This window comes from Xiphophorus maculatus, chromosome 18 (assembly GCF_002775205.1).
Source record: "Xiphophorus maculatus strain JP 163 A chromosome 18, X_maculatus-5.0-male, whole genome shotgun sequence".
Taxonomy (NCBI): domain Eukaryota; kingdom Metazoa; phylum Chordata; class Actinopteri; order Cyprinodontiformes; family Poeciliidae; genus Xiphophorus; species Xiphophorus maculatus.
This window is the reverse complement of record NC_036460.1, coordinates 25327255-25343459: the sequence shown is the minus strand read 5'-3', so window position 1 is coordinate 25343459 and position 16205 is coordinate 25327255. Positions and strand designations below refer to the sequence as shown.

The window sequence follows — 16205 nt, the reverse complement described above, 5'->3', positions numbered from 1 at the left end:
CTTCATGCTCTTCAGGGATGGGAGTCTCAGCTTTGTGTCTTGGCCTGGCATTGGCTCTGAGTCTGCTTGATGTGAACATGGTTGTTGGTCTTGTTGAATCTGCCAATAGGCTGGAAAAATCAGTGCGTCTTCCATCCAGCGATGCTGGTTTGATGGCTACTCGGTCTTCAGCGTGCACCCTGCAGGGTGGCGCTCATACGCCTGCATTCTCTGAGGATGGGGACTACCTCATTGGAGGTGTTTATTCTATCCACCACTACATGCACACAGTGGACAACAACTACAACACAGTGCCTCAGACTCTAAGCTGCATAGGGAGGTTAGTAAGTGAGGAGGTGGAAATGATGTTACATTCTGGTTAAATTATTATTTTTTCTCCCCCCTGTAGCATCAGCTATTATTTATTTCATATTGTATAAAAATGCATGACATGTATTTTCTTATTTTAATATGACGGCTGTTCTATCAGAGCGAAATCATCACTTGTAAAGCTGTCTTTTTTCTTCCTTTAAAACAAAGTGCTTATGAACATTTATTTTAAATGAAGAAATAAATACATTAAGATTGATTATTAGAATGTCTACATCGTTTTGAACTTTGCAATAACATGTATTGGCCAGGCAACATATTTCTATGCATATTATCATGATGTTTTGTAACAATATACTAATTATCCTTGTTCTTTTTAATTCTGTTGTGTGTGCAGTGTGGACCCCCGTGGTTTGCGCCTCACTCGAGCAATGATCTTTGCCATTGAGCAGATCAATAACAGCACAGAGCTGCTGCCAGGAGTCAAACTCGGATATCAAATCTACGACTCGTGTGCCTCCATCCCTGTGGCCATGCATGCAGCAATTCAGCTGCTAAACGGCAATGACTCTGTGTTTAATTCAGGCGACAACTGTTCTCCCTCTGGTGTGGTGATGGCTGTGGTTGGTGAGTTTGGATCCACGGCGTCCATGAGCATATCACGTGTTACGGGACCGTTTAACATTCCCCTGGTAAATAATTAACATTTTTCCAAAATGAAATATTCTGCTTCTTTGATTATCTTTATAGGCTTCATTGTTTTCTTTATTTTTTTGTTCTATTTTGTTTTTTTAGGTGAGTCCCTACTCCACATGTGCCTGCCTTTCAGATAAGAAACAGTATCCAAATTTTTTCAGAACCATTCCCAGTGATCAGTTTCAAGCTGACGCTCTGGCCAAGCTGGTGAAACACTTTGGCTGGACTTGGATTGGAGCCGTCCGGTCGGACTCAGATTATGGAAATAACGGCATGGCAGCTTTTCTAGACGTTGCACTCCGAGAGGGGATCTGCGTGGAGTACTCTGAAGCCTTTTATCGGACCAACCCGCGCAGCAAAATCAAAAGAGTTGCCGATATTATCAGAAGGTTTCTGTGTGGCCTACATATGTGCCTTGCATTGATGTGCATCATCAAATCTGATAAATATTTTATTAAACCAAATTATTGATTTTATTATGATTTATTAAAAATAAGCTATATGTTAGTTTGCATTAATGCATTTTATGTCTCTCCAGGTCAACATCAAAAGTTGTGGTGGCTTTTACAGCAATTGGAGACATGAAGATCCTGTTAGAGGAGCTGGCTCAGGAGCCTCCTCCGCCTCGCCAGTGGGTTGGAAGTGAGGCCTGGATAACCGAACCTCAACTGCTGAGCTACACTTTCTGTGCAGGGGCCATCGGAGTTGCCATCCAGCGATCTGTCATGCCTGGCTTTAGAGACTTCCTCCTGGATCTCTCTCCATCAGAAGTGCGTGGCTCATCAGTGCTGACTGAGTTCTGGGAGGATGCGTTCAACTGCAGCCTGACAGAAAGTGAGCTGTTGTTTTTGTTGTTGCTGTTTTTTGTAAATGAACATATCTGGAACCCAAAAAGGTCCATATGTTGCTTGTTTAATTTTTTTTTTTTAAATTTGGATCTTCTGTGTTTTAAAAACATAGAATAACATAAATGTAGTATAAGAATGAGGCATGCCAATGCAAAAGTTTTAACCTGCGTGAACCTTGCTTCATGTAGACTTCAAGCACTTTGTGAGATGATGAAGGACTCTGCAGAGTAAGAATGTAAATCTATATGTCTGGATCTTTTTCTGTGATTTTAGGTAACCGTACATCCAAAAGAATGTGTAATGGACAAGAGGACTTGACGACACTCCAGAGTCCGTACACTGATACATCTCAGCTGAGAATATCAAACATGATGTACAAGGCTGTCTATGCAATAGCACATGCTATTCATAATGCATTGTTTCAAAAAGTAAATTTCACCCTCCTTCAAACCCAAAGGCTGGAGTCAAAAGAGGTCTGGGAATCAAACACTATATTGAATTGCAATATAATTCTAATGAAAAATGCTTTACTTTAAATCTTCTAATCTTTATTGCTTTGCAACTCAACAGGTTTTTACTGAGCTTAAGCAAGTCAACTTTTCCCGAAATGGTTACCATGTGTCCTTTGATGGGAATGGGGATCCAGTGGCTTTTTATGAACTGGTGAACTGGCAGAAGAATGAGAGAGGAGCCATTGAGCCGGTGGCAGTGGGGTTTTATGATGCATCGCTGCCAGAAGGCCAGAAGTTTCGTATCAACAGGAAAATAACCTGGGTCGAAGGTGGCACTCAAGTAATTATAAATGTTCAAGAAATACAAATGTGTTGTGCTCCTTCTGAAATTATTTTGCTCAAATTTGCACATTTTTCGGTTTCAGGTTCCAGTGTCAGTTTGCTCAGAGAGTTGTCCTCCAGGAACTCGTAAAGTGTTGCAGAAAGGAAAACCAATCTGCTGCTATGACTGTATACCATGTCCTGAAGGAGAAATCAGTAATATGACAGGTAGAATCTATTTTTTATAATTCAAATTTTAACCATGCTATACTTAAATACTAAGAATATATTAAAATGTGCTTTTTAGATTCTCCTGATTGCTCCCCATGTCCCAGAGAGTTCTGGCCAAATGCAAAGAGAGATGCTTGTTTCCACAAACCTGTGGAGTTTCTTTCCTTTGATGAAGTCCTGTCAATCATCCTGGCTTTAGTTTCCATCAGTGGAGCCTGTCTGGCCATCATAACAGGTGTGATTTTCTTCCATCACAGAACAACTCCAATTGTCAGAGCCAACAACTCTGAGCTGAGCTTCCTGCTGCTCTTCTCTCTGACTCTGTGTTTCTTATGTTCATTAACTTTCATTGGAGCCCCCTCTGAGTGGTCCTGCATGCTGCGGCACACAGCGTTTGGCATCACATTTGTTCTCTGTATCTCCTGTGTTCTTGGGAAAACTATAGTGGTTCTAATGGCCTTTAAAGCTACACTTCCTGGTAGTAATGCAATGAAATGGTTTGGACCTCTACAACAAAGAATGACTGTAGTGTCTTTTACATTTATTCAGGTTATAATATGTATCATTTGGTTGGTTGTGAGTCCTCCCTTCCCAGTGAAAAATCTGACCACCTACAAGGAGAAGATCATCCTGGAATGTGCGTTAGGCTCTGCTGTTGGTTTCTGGGCTGTGCTCGGCTACATCGGCCTGCTGGCTGTGTTTTGCTTTGTGTTAGCTGTTCTAGCTCGGAAACTAGCTGATAATTTCAACGAAGCCAAGATGATAACCTTCAGCATGTTGATATTCTGTGCAGTCTGGATCACCTTCATCCCAGCTTATGTCAGCTCTCCTGGAAAATTTACTGTGGCTGTGGAGATATTTGCTATTCTGGCCTCCAGTTTTGGACTGATACTGTGTATATTTGCTCCAAAGTGTTTCATCATTTTGTTTCAGCCAGAAAAAAACACTAAGAAATATTTGATGAATCGAAATCCACAGTAACTTGGCACACAAAAAATGGTTTTAACTATTAACATTTCTTTTTCTAAATAATGTTACAGTAATTTGATTTTTTTTATCATAGTGGACTTTGTTGTTATTGCTTTTTCACACTAAAATGTTTCAGATGATCAAAAATAATAATGATAGCTTCTAACAAACATAATTACAGTTTGTTTGAAACTATCATTGACAAAATGCAATCGTCAGTTCTAATTTAGTTTAGCTATAAATTATACTATCTAATCCAACATATGTGATAAAAATTGTGATAATTCACCCAGGAGGTCACAAAAGGACACAGAACAGCAATTAAAAGTTCCCAAGTCTAAGTTGCCTTATTTAAATTATGGATTTGTAATTGAGCTATAAAAAATAAAATATTTGGCCAAAAATGGTCTCCATGAAAGAGTTTCAGTTTGAAAAGCATTGTTATGAAACATTGAAGTGTGAAAACAAAAGCAAGTGTCAAGAAATATGTAAGGGGAGAAATACTTTTTCTCAGGGCTGAACTCATTAAGTCTTAATAGAGTCAAATATGTTAGACCAGATATTGTCAGTTATCATATTTATCTTTATTTGTAAGTAGTTTAAAATGTTATCTTTGTCAGGTCCTGGGCTTTTATTGGATATGTTTGTGTGAAGCAAAGAAAAGATCAATAAAAACCACACATTTAAAACAAATTAAACCTTTCTCTGTTGCGTCACTTCATTAAAGCTTCAGGCAGGTTAGTAATATTTGTGTAAATAGAGGTCATAGATCTTCAGATGTAGAGAGACAAAGGACAAAAGGTGAGTAGAGAACCAAGCTTAGTACATCTTGCTCAAGTAAAAGTAAAAATAGATGTCTAAGAACATACACAATAAATAAAGCGTTTGGTAAAAGCGATACTCAAGTACTGAGTAACTGATTGAAACATCAGTCATTTAATATTTAAAAATGATGTCAGCAGAAGGATAAAAGTATAAAGTTACTTAAAAATGTTAGTTTTTTAAAGAATGAAATGAAAATAATTTATAGAAATAACATAATTGCAAAACAATCTATTTTTCCCCAAATCAATTTCTTCCACCACAAACTAAAACTCGTAGGAGGCAGCAAATATTTTGAACAGGGTAAAGTACTTCCAGTGGCAAAATATACATTCTAAATTATTTCCAGTGGTTTCAAGGGAAACGTTACAAAGAGACAAAATAAGCAGGATACAGATGTGAATGGGGACGTAAACACATGAAGGATGCCCAATTAAAAGACTTGTTGTGGCGCCGCTGTGTGACGGCGTCCTTTCTCAGGAAATAAGGTATATAAAAAAAGACAGAACACACCTTCCTGCACTTGAGGGATGGAGATGTTATTGTTTATTGTTCTGGGTCTGGGTCTGTTGGAGGCGAAGTCAATATTGGCTCAGAGAAATTCAGCTGGTCGTCCAGATACATGTAGCCTGCAGGGTGCTGCTCGTTTACCTGCGTTCTCCATGGACGGGGACTACGTGATCGGCGGTGTTTTCTCCATCCACAACAGCATGCACACGGTGGAGAACAACTACACCACAGCACCCGAGTCTCCCAGCTGCTCAGGGAGGTTAGTGTTTGAGACCAAGTGGATTCTGAAGTTCAGTTCTTGGCGAACTACAATGCTGAAAATGTTTCAGTGCTTTTAAGAGATGTGACATAAATCCTCCCACTTTATTTTTAGATATTGACTTTTACATCAGAATCAAATAAGATTTAACTGTTGTATGTATATTTAAAGCACTGCTTATCAACAGTAACTTCTAAAACTAGGCATTAGAAGTTACTGATGAATGTTTTTTTTTTGTTTGCATTGTGTAAAGTGTGTGGAGGGACTTTAAATTCAATTGGTCAGACAGTCTTTTCCTGTGTGTTTTGCCCAGGTTTTGTAGTCATGTGGAGACATGTTGAACATTGTTTTTCTGTGCAGAATAGACCCCCGTGAAGTGCGCTTTGCTCGTGCAATGATCTTCGCCACCGAGGAAATAAATAACAGCACAGAGCTTCTCGCCGACGTCAGTCTTGGATATCAGATCCACGACTCGTGCGCCTCGGTGCCTGTGGCTGTGCATGCAGCATTTCAGCTGTCAAACGGCCAAGATCCTGTGTTTTATGGGGGTGACAATTGCTCTCAGTCTGGAGTGGTGATGGCTGTTGTGGCTGAGTCCGGGTCCACGCCATCCATCAGCATATCGCGTATTATTGGGTCTTTTAACATTCCACAGGTAAACTGTTTGTATTTCGGACACATGCAAGAAGTTTGTGCTGCTTTATTTGTTACATTTCAGAGTTTGGACGACTTTTTCTTTTGTTTTGTTTGTTTTGCTTTAGGTGAGCCACTACGCCACGTGTGCCTGCCTATCAGATAAGAAGCAGTATCCAACTTTTTTCAGAACCATTCCCAGTGATCAGTTTCAAGCTGACGCTCTGGCCAAGCTGGTGAAGCACTTTGGCTGGACTTGGATTGGAGCCGTCCGGTCGGACTCAGATTATGGAAATAACGGCATGGCAGCTTTTCTAGACGTCGCTCTCAGAGAGGGGATCTGCGTGGAGTACTCTGAAGCATTTTATCGGACCAACCCGCGCAGCAAAATCCAAAGAGTTGCTGATATAATCCGGAGGTTTCTGTGATTGCTGCATGTATACATTGCATTGATGTTCATCGGCAACCCTTATAAATGTTCTTCCAAATACAAGTGGCCTATATTATTTTCTAGTAAAAGGTGTGCCGTGTTAGTTAAAGATGATGCATTTAATGTCCCTCCAGGTCCACAGCAACAGTTGTGGTGGCATTTGCAGCTATCGGAGAGATGAAGATCCTGTTGGAAGAACTGTCACGAGATCCTTCGCCGCCTCGTCAATGGATCGGAAGCGAGGCCTGGTTCACTGACATGGATATGTTACGTTTCACTTCCTGTGCTGGGGCCATTGGAGTGGCTATTCAGCAATCTGTCATTCCTGGGTTTAGAAATTTCCTTCTGGATCTCTCTCCCTCTGAAGTGGCTGCTTCCCCTGTCCTCTCTGAGTTCTGGGAGGATGCGTTCAATTGCACGCTAAGAAAAAGTGAGATTTTTCAGGTTAATTGCTAATTTAATACACCTAAATCCTCATTTCAGACTTTTGTGATTACCGTATGCTTGTAAGGTGTTGGTTAAATGTTGGAGAATTCACATTGCTACTAGCATAAAGTACCTTTATGGAAAATATTCAAACATAATCTGGTATTTTGACTTGAGTTAAAATGTTTTTTTCAACTGACTAACAGTATTTATTGTTGTCTTAGTCATAAATCATAACTATCATTCTCCATGAAGGCTAAACAGATGAACAGAATGTGATTAGTTTATAAAGATATAAGAACAAGAGTAAAAGGACACTGATGAAAATGAGCTTCAGCATTTTCCTCCCTTTCTTTTCTACCTTTAGGTGGAGATACACAAAAGAGAATGTGCAATGGACAAGAGGATCTAAACACACTTAAGAGCCCGTACACTGAAACGTCACAGTTGAGAATTACTAACATGGTGTACAAGGCTGTTTATGCAATAGCTCATGCTATTCAAGCTGCACGGTCTCAAAAAACTAATTTCACTGCTGACAAATCCATCAGGCTGGAGTCTGAAGAGGTTGGGGAATTTTCAGTGTTTACCAGTGATTTAGCTTTTCTGAACTGAAATATCATAATCGGTGTAATACATTTATCTCTACTTCTATCCATCTTTATCACTTTGAATCACATTCACAGGTTTTAACTGAGCTGAAGAAAGTCAACTTTTCCCAAAATGGCTATCATGTGTCATTTGATGCGAATGGGGATCCAGTGGCTTTTTACGAACTGGTGAACTGGCAGAAGAATGAGAGAGGAGCCATTGAGCCGGTGACAGTGGGGTTTTATGACGCATCGCTGCCAGAAGGCCAGAAGTTCAATATCAACAGAAACATAACCTGGGTGGAAGGTAGCTTAGAGGTAAAGACAAAAGTTTAGCTATTTAAATGTTGTCTAGCTGTTTAACTTAAGATGCATTACAGAAATATTTTGTTTATAAACTTCAATTTTGTTTGTATCTCTGTTTCAGGTTCCAGTGTCAGTTTGCTCAGAGAGTTGTCCTCCAGGAACTCGTAAAGTGTTGCAGAAAGGAAAACCAATCTGCTGCTATGACTGTATACCATGTCCTGAAGGAGAGATCAGTAATATGACAGGTAAGATAAATTGGTTTAATGAAAAACTGCATCAACTGAAAATATTTTAGTGGTAAACCAATTTTATACATGTCTTTTAGATTCTCCTGATTGCTTCCCATGTCCCAGAGAGTTCTGGCCAAATACCGAAAAAGATGCTTGTTTCCCCAAACCTGTGGAGTTTCTTTCCTTCGATGAAGTCCTGTCAATCATCCTGGCTGTATTCTCCATCAGTGGAGCCTGTCTGGCCATCATTACAACAGTGATTTTCTTCCATCACAGAACAACTCCAATTGTCAGAGCCAACAACTCTGAGCTGAGCTTCCTGCTGCTCTTCTCTCTGATTCTGTGTTTCTTATGTTCATTAACTTTCATTGGAGCCCCCTCTGAGTGGTCCTGCATGCTGCGGCACACAGCGTTTGGCATCACATTTGTTCTCTGTATCTCCTGTGTTCTTGGGAAAACTATAGTGGTTCTAATGGCCTTTAAAGCTACACTTCCTGGTAACAATGTCATGAAATGGTTTGGTCCTCTTCAACAAAGAATGACTGTATTATCTTTTACATTTATTCAAGTTATAATATGTATCATTTGGTTGGTTGTGAGTCCTCCCTTCCCAGTGAAAAATCTGACCACCTACAAGGAGAAGATCATCCTGGAATGTGCGTTAGGCTCTGCTGTTGGTTTCTGGGCTGTGCTCGGCTACATCGGCCTGCTGGCTGTGTTTTGCTTTGTGTTAGCTGTTCTAGCTCGGAAACTACCTGATAATTTCAACGAAGCCAAGATGATAACCTTCAGCATGTTGATATTCTGTGCAGTCTGGATCACCTTCATCCCAGCTTATGTCAGCTCTCCTGGAAAATTTACTGTGGCTGTGGAGATATTTGCTATTCTGGCCTCCAGTTTTGGACTGATACTGTGTATATTTGCTCCAAAGTGTTTCATTATTTTGTTTCAGCCAGAAAAGAACACCAAGAAACATTTAATGAATAAAAACTAATTGTATCATATTTCTTCACACAACATACAGATGACCATATGTTATCCATGTTTGTTAGTAGACAACTGGGTGTACTACACTTATTTCTTCCTTTCTGGTTACTCTTCAATAAATATTAAAACCAAAGGGGTTTGGCTCAGTCATTTCTTCATGTAATTTTATGAATTTCATAATAGTAAAACTTCTTTAACAAGACAATTTTCCATACAAATAAGGAAAATGATTTTCAAATTTGGTTCATTGATCTTGGTCAAATTATTGATTTGTCATTTGCATAGAAAATGCCCCTAAAATGCAGAAATAAAAATAAGCATTTGAGGAGATGATTAACATGTCTAAAAAGAAATAAAAAAAAACAATATACAATTAGCTATCATAAAAAAACATTAAAAATCAGACTGAAAAGCAAGGACACACACTGATCACATCACGTAGAGTAGAACGTTTTCAGCTCTAGTTTTTTTTTTGCAAATGCTTCTTATTTTGTTGTAAAATTGAGTAAATCCCTTCATTTCCCTTCCAAAATATAGTCATTTCTTGTGTTTTCATTGTTCATTTTATTTGTTGTTATAGTTAAAACTGTTTAAATTCAAATTGAAAACATCAGTTTCAAAACAGTTTTTTTTTTTCATTTGAATCTTAATATATGTCTTTTTTCTTCGACGCTTGGTATCAACATGACAAAAGGTCATTTACTTTTTTTCCGTGCTGTTTCTTTTCACCGTGATTGGTTGAACTGGCGATGACTAACTTTCATGACTTGCTAATGAACTGCAGCTCGCATAATAACACTTTGCAATTTATCCTGACCCAGTCATCTGTCGGTCTTTGTTAGGTGATCAGAGTCTTTATGGGGTCGGCATGGGGAGTCCATTAAACGTTACTCAGGCACTGCATCTTTGGGTTTTATTTAGCATTCCTTTCATTGCATTGGCAGGTTTTAGCCATTCTGTGGAAAAACGAAACATTTTGAGTACAGAAGAAAGAGCAGAGAAAAGAGATGGTGTTTTGATAGAGAAAATGAATGATCTGCAGGTGGAGGAACCGAGTGCTTTTGAATCTGCTTCAACTCAGTGCGTGAGAGTAGGAGACAACGAGCGTCTCGCCCTGCAGATAGATGGGGATGTCCTCATAGGGGGATTTTTCCCTTTGCACTACCTGGCCTCTGAGCTTCAGCACAGCTACCAAAGCAAACCCCAGGTCCCATCTTGCAGCGGGTAAATATGACGATGTCAGATGTGTGCGGGTTGAATGTATTTCGACAAACATTCAAACTGTATTTTGCGCAGATTTGATCACAGAGCCTTCCGCTGGATGATGACGATGGCGTTTGCTGTGGAGGAAATAAACAACAAGTCCAGCCTCCTACCTGGTGTCAAGCTCGGCTATCGCCTCTTGGACAGCTGTGACAATGTCCACAGCAGTCTGCGGGCCCTTTTCTCTTTACTTACTTTCTCAGAGTCTACGGCTGGTGACGAGCAAATGTTGGGAATGAGAAACACGATAGACCTGACAAGCGAAAAGGCGCAAACATTATTAACAACACAGGATGATGAAACTCCCCGCTGTCTGTCTGGCTCTCCCATCCCCGCTGTCATTGGTCTCGCATCGTCTTCCCCTACAAGGGCTGTAGCTCAAGTTCTTGGCTCTTTTGACATCCCACTGGTAAGAAAAGCAAGAAGACAGCAGTTTGTGCAAAGATGTTTGTAAATGTTTTGCTGTAAAAAAACAAGACAAAACAAAAAATCTCTGTCTCATCTTAGGTGAGTTATTTTGCCACTTGCACCTGCCTCAACAACAAGCAAGTGTATCCGTCATTTTTGCGGACTGTGCCGAGCGACCTTTTTCAAGTCGGAGGTCTTGTACAGCTGGTCACATTCTTAGGATGGCAATGGGTGGGCACCATAGGGACGACAGTAAGATCAGGCTTATTTGTTTCTTACTCAACAAATCAAGTCTTTATTTTATTTTACTGACCCCCATTCAATGCTCATTCCAGGATGACTACAGTCAGTACGGCATACAGGAGTTCTCCAATCACTTCAGACGCAGCGGCGGCTGCGTGGCTTTTCACCTGACTATTCCGAAATCACCGACGGCGGCTGAGATTCAGGACATGGCGGACATGCTGCAGATTTCCACCGCAAACGTGGTGGTGGTTTTTGCGGTCGAGGGGCAACTTTGGGATTTGTTCCTGGAAGTGAGCTTCTCTGTTTATATGCGGAATAGAGAAGATGTGCAGCATTCAGGATGCATTATGTTAATATATTGTCAAAGTTCAGATCATAAAGAGGACTTTTTTTTTTTTTGTGTTAACCGGTATGTTTCTGTTTTCGTACATAACCAGCTTTCCCGTAGAAATGTAACAGGGATCCAGTGGGTGGCTAGTGAAGCCTGGGTGACGGCCGGCCTTCTGATGTTTCCGAACTTCCACGACCTTTTAGAGGGAACGCTCGGCTTCTCTTTCCCCGGAGTCAATATCCCTGGGTTGAAAGAGTTCCTCCTTAATGTCCGTCCGTCTCCCAAACCGGGAATGGAGTACATCAACATGTTCTGGGAGGAGCAGTTTGGATGTCAGCTCCGGTTCAATCTAAATGTCACTAATGAAAATGAGGCGGAAACACTGGATCACAGATTCAATCTGGACTCTCAAAATATGTCTGTTGTGACCAATGAACGTATAAATGCTGATCCAAAGCCTGTATGTACAGGCTCAGAAGACCTGAGTCTCACATCAAGCAGCTACACTGACGTATCTCGGGTCAGAATATCCTACAATGTGTATAAGGCTGTGTTTGCCATCGCCCACGCTCTCCACAACTTACTTAACTGTGGCTCTGCAGGAATAAATGAGGGTATGTGTGACAAAAACACAGAATTCACTGCAGGACAGGTTTGTGAAACAGCTACTGAAAACCAAATCACTGCTCATTTTTAAATTTTTTTTTCTTTAAAAAATGAGTTTTTTCCTTCTTTTCAAACAGCTCCTGTACCATCTGAAGAGAGGAAATTTCACAAATCAGTTTCAGGAGAGAGTTTACTTTGACGCTAACGGAGAGCCGGTCCCTTTATATGACATCATTAACTGGCAGAAGGACAGCAAGGGGGAAATCAGGTCAAATATAATACTTGTTTTGCAGCAGAAATGCTCTTTGCAAGCTCTGACTTCAATATTTGGCCATTACTTTTATGTCACTTCCTTGTTTATTATTCTTATCCCTGCTTCTATTTTAATGTATTGTTCTTATTGTTGTATTACAGCCTGCCCCTGCCAGACAAATTTCTCCTATGGGAGACTAATAAATTATCTTATCTTATCTTATCTTATCTTATCTTATCTTATCTTATCTTATCTTATCTTATCTTATCTTATCTTATCTTATCTTATCTTATCTTATCTTATCTTATCTTATCTTATCTTGTCTTGTCTTGTCTTGTCTTGTCTTGTACCTGATGCACGTTCCTGAACCCCAGCTTGATTTTATTAAGTTTTTTCATCTCATCAACAGATTTGTTAAAGTAGGAGGCTATGATGGTTCAGCTCCACTGGGGCAACAGCTGAAGATAAATGGCAGCTCTATTGTATGGACAGGAGGCCAGTCACAGGTGCAGAAAATGTGATGTCTAAATTAAATTTCAGCCTTTTTAGTCAATAAACCGGCTGTGCTTAAGTTCTGTGGTGCTTTTCTGGTCAACCTTTAGGTGCCTGTTTCTCAGTGCAGCGCTCCATGTCGCCCCGGCAGCCGACAGGCCAGACGTCCAGGAAAACCTCAGTGTTGCTTTGATTGCCTGCCTTGTGCAGATGGAGAGATCAGCAACCAGACAGGTAACCAATTCTTCTTTTTTTCCCCTCTAAATTTGCAAAGCTAAAGCCACATTATTTGTACCCTTGCCAGATTTTAAGCTGTTTCCCATTCAACCAAGACGTTTGGTTAGGATTTGAAAAAGTAAATCTCAAAAGATATCAACTCAAAATCAGTTACAAATATGGACCATTAAAAAGTTTTTAATGCAATTTTATTCAAAACGAAAATTTACAAAGTATTGCACCTTTTAAGTGGCCAATGGAAAAATATGTAGTGTCATTAGAGCTGCAATCAATGATTAGTCTAGTAATTTATTGTTCTATAAATCGTTCTGATTAATCGATTAGTCAGATGAAAAAGTGGGCGCATTCTGCATATTTTTAGTAGCCATTTAAGGTTATTTCATACACTGTTGGATGAAAAATAGATGAAAATGTAAATAAACAAATAATTCACTTCCCTTTTTAAGTAAATAAACAGACATTTTATTGCCTTGAGTCCGATAACAGGGCTTTGATGCTTGACCATTTCTAGCATAGGATTCATCTACAGCTAAAAACTATTTTTCTAACATCAATATGTGAAAAGCTCAGTGTTTCTGCTTCTCTTGACATCAGAACAGTGCAGAGCTGATCTACTGACTTTTTATATATATATATAAACTGATTAATAATAGGGTAGTAAAAGGTGCTTAATAGGAAATTATACATTTTTTACAGACTTTGAACAAGGTGAAACTAAATCACTTATAGGGTTTTTGGAGGGACATATTTACAGACAAAGAAGGCTTTTTTCTTATCTTAAATGCAAAATGTATTTATTTTTTGGTAACGTTCTGAGTTAATTACTCCTCGGAGTATGTTGTTCTTTCAGCCAATGGCATATTTTAGAGTCTTTATACTCCAGTTAGCAATTAATTGATTGCTAAATCAGTCAACAATTCCTTCAAGTATTGATTAATCACAATTGATCCGATTAATTCAATTGTCGTTTCCTTTCTACTAGGCTGCTTTTTGAAAATTTCTACTCTTATTCAAAAAGAGCTTCAAGTCTTTGAGGTTGGAAGGACTTCTTTCCGTCACCCTAATGTTTAACTCCGTCCTCAGATTCTCTATGAGACTTAAATTGGAACTCTGGTGGGGTATTTCCACTCTCAGTCCGTAGATATTTTGCTGAAATTAAAAGATTACTTTAAAGCCTAGTCAGCTGAGAGTATAAATAATTTTATTTTTTTAATCATCACTTTGTTGTACATCACTAATGATACAAAAATTCTGTGGAACAGTAAAATTTTCCACAAATTTTACTGAATTTTTACTAGAATTTTTTTTAAATTTCCATTTAACGTTTTCTGTGTCCCCACAGGCTCCACCGAGTGCATTAAATGCCCCGACTCCTACTGGTCCGACAAAGACAAGGTGAAATGCGTCGCAGGGGTTGAAGAGTTCCTGTCTTTCAGCGAGACCATGGGCATCGCCCTCGTTCTGCTGACCTTGCTCGGCGTCGTCCTGACAGCCATCATTACTGCCATCTTCCATCGTTTTCGCACCACGCCCATTGTTAAGGCCAACAACTCCGAAATAAGTTTCTTGCTTCTTCTGTCGCTGAAGCTTTGCTTCCTCTGTTCCCTGGTGTTCATTGGCCAACCCTCGGTGTGGACGTGCATGCTGCGCCAGGCGGCGTTTGGGATTAGCTTTGTCATCTGCCTGTCCTGTCTCCTGGTTAAGACTGTTGTGGTTCTTTTGGCTTTTCGGGCTAATGCACCGAGCTCCGGGGGTCTGAAACTGTTTGGTCCAACCCAACAGAGGACTATGATCTTCTGCACAACAACTCCTCAGGTGGAAAAAACCTGCTGCGGTGCCAACCGGTGCCAACCGTACACCCTACACAGTTTTCTATTATTATTACTATTGCCATTTACTATTACAATATTGCAAGTGTTATTTTATTGTTCTTTGTTCTCTCAGATTTGTCTGTGTGTTGGCTGGCTCTTGGGCGCACCTCCATTCCCTGTCAGGAACCCCACATATCAAGCTTCATATGGAAAAGTAAGAAAAGCGAGTCTTGAAGCTCATCCTGTCAAATTCAATCACGACATTGTTACACACACACCCACACAAAAAACAAGGTTGCAACATTGTATTCCTCGCCCCAATCAGATTGTTTTGGAGTGTAAGGAGCCATGGCCGCTTGGGTTTTACCTGCTGCTAAGCTACATCGGCCTGCTCGCGTTTGTGTGCCTCCTGCTGGCGTTCCTCGGACGGAAGCTGCCAGACACCTTCAACGAAGCCAAGCTCATCACCTTCAGTATGCTGATTTTCTGGGCGGTGTGGATCTGTTTCATCCCAGCTTACGTCAGCTCACCCGGAAAGTTCTCGGTAGCCGTGGAGATATTTGCAATATTAGCTTCCAGTTTCGGTCTTTTGTTGTGCATCTTTGTACCCAAATGTTACATAATTCTTCTCCACCCTGAAAGGAACATTAGAAAAGGTATGACTGGAAAATATAGATAAAAATCTATATGCCTTTTTCTTTTGTTGTTTTTTTTTTTTTAAATCAAGTAAACACAATTTCTTTTTTTTTTGTTGTTACCCCTATTAAAATGCCTTTTTAAAGTAAGGAAAAGTATGCAAATTGTCCTTGGATCAGAATAAAAATAAGACATCTGTTTCAACAATTTGTTTACATTTTTTTTTTTTCCCGAGGAATGGTTCCTCACTCGTTATGAGAATGCATGTTGTATTAATTTCTGCTATTGGTCTCATTATTTGACTCAGGCGTGTTCGGAGACACGGCTGAAAATTGCAGGACGTCGGCCCTCGAGGTCTGAATGGGTGTAATAGTACTTAGCATCAATCTGACGGTTGAATGATCAAAACAACAGATTAAAAACAATAAATATATTTGTTGCTGAGCTCATAATCTGTTTATTCGCTGATTTTAGCAGCAAAAAGGGTCTTTGAATTCAAAATTATGCTTATTTTTAGTCTTTGATTAAATTGTGATTAGTTGTGATTAAAAAAAACTCCACCACTAATCAAAACCTATCCTTGCACATTTCTGAGCTGAATCGTTAGACACAATTTAGTCTTAAATTAGAACAAACTCAAAATCCAGAGAAACTCCTATTTATTTGACTAGAGAAACTACTCACTATTTAGATCAACATTTATCAAAGTTAAACTTTTAATACCGGAGTAAGATCTAGAGAAACTCCTATTAGTTTAAGTATCTTATTTTTATCAGAACAAGAATACAGAGAAACCCCTACTGGTTTATAAATTATGGAATATTTCATCTTATTAAACATGGGGAACCCATATGTTGTTTTATAGTTTGTTGTTTTTTCTTTTTTTTTTCTTGCTCTTTCCTT

General features: G+C 39.6%; 3 protein-coding genes across 3 annotated transcripts; all 3 read left to right on the top strand.

The window, feature by feature from the left end:
* The first annotated feature begins 245 nt into the window (after window positions 1–245).
* On the top strand, window positions 246–3838 carry LOC111612036 (extracellular calcium-sensing receptor-like). The gene is made up of 8 exons (XM_023351747.1): window positions 246–319; window positions 707–1001; window positions 1105–1394; window positions 1544–1839; window positions 2127–2326; window positions 2424–2645; window positions 2731–2854; window positions 2934–3838. Exons 1-8 carry the CDS (start codon window positions 261–263, stop codon window positions 3836–3838), a joined length of 2391 nt encoding a protein of 796 aa, XP_023207515.1. The 5' UTR covers window positions 246–260.
* A 1428-nt stretch (window positions 3839–5266) lies between these two features.
* On the top strand, window positions 5267–9026 carry LOC111612033 (extracellular calcium-sensing receptor-like). The gene is made up of 8 exons (XM_023351726.1): window positions 5267–5417; window positions 5778–6072; window positions 6179–6468; window positions 6615–6910; window positions 7274–7473; window positions 7593–7814; window positions 7924–8047; window positions 8128–9026. Exons 1-8 carry the CDS (start codon window positions 5311–5313, stop codon window positions 9024–9026), a joined length of 2433 nt encoding a protein of 810 aa, XP_023207494.1. The 5' UTR covers window positions 5267–5310.
* A 1020-nt stretch (window positions 9027–10046) lies between these two features.
* Window positions 10047–15345, top strand: LOC102222001 (extracellular calcium-sensing receptor-like). Its single transcript, XM_023351721.1, has 13 exons — window positions 10047–10243; window positions 10316–10493; window positions 10575–10691; window positions 10790–10942; window positions 11026–11226; window positions 11374–11611; window positions 11699–11919; window positions 12011–12141; window positions 12536–12632; window positions 12729–12852; window positions 14198–14670; window positions 14800–14880; window positions 14992–15345. Exons 1-13 carry the CDS (start codon window positions 10047–10049, stop codon window positions 15343–15345), a joined length of 2565 nt encoding a protein of 854 aa, XP_023207489.1.
* The last annotated feature ends 860 nt before the right edge of the window (window positions 15346–16205 follow it).

What these genes read in the sequence shown, in the direction of transcription:
- LOC111612036 (XM_023351747.1), top strand. Translation starts at nt 261, where the DNA reads ATGCACACAGTGGACAACAACTACAACACAGTGCCTCAGACTCTAAGC. An exon ending in ACTCTAAGCTGCATAGGGAG is followed by an intron (nt 320 to 706) that starts GTTAGTAAGTGA and finishes TTGTGTGTGCAG; the next exon opens with TGTGGACCCCCGTGGTTTGC. An exon ending in GACCGTTTAACATTCCCCTG is followed by an intron (nt 1,002 to 1,104) that starts GTAAATAATTAA and finishes TTGTTTTTTTAG; the next exon opens with GTGAGTCCCTACTCCACATG.
- LOC111612033 (XM_023351726.1), top strand. Translation starts at nt 5,311, where the DNA reads ATGGACGGGGACTACGTGATCGGCGGTGTTTTCTCCATCCACAACAGC. An exon ending in CAATTGCACGCTAAGAAAAA is followed by an intron (nt 6,911 to 7,273) that starts GTGAGATTTTTC and finishes TTCTACCTTTAG; the next exon opens with GTGGAGATACACAAAAGAGA. An exon ending in TCAGGCTGGAGTCTGAAGAG is followed by an intron (nt 7,474 to 7,592) that starts GTTGGGGAATTT and finishes TCACATTCACAG; the next exon opens with GTTTTAACTGAGCTGAAGAA.
- LOC102222001 (XM_023351721.1), top strand. Translation starts at nt 10,047, where the DNA reads ATGAATGATCTGCAGGTGGAGGAACCGAGTGCTTTTGAATCTGCTTCA. An exon ending in TTACTTTCTCAGAGTCTACG is followed by an intron (nt 10,494 to 10,574) that starts GCTGGTGACGAG and finishes TTAACAACACAG; the next exon opens with GATGATGAAACTCCCCGCTG. An exon ending in AGAGATCAGCAACCAGACAG is followed by an intron (nt 12,853 to 14,197) that starts GTAACCAATTCT and finishes GTGTCCCCACAG; the next exon opens with GCTCCACCGAGTGCATTAAA.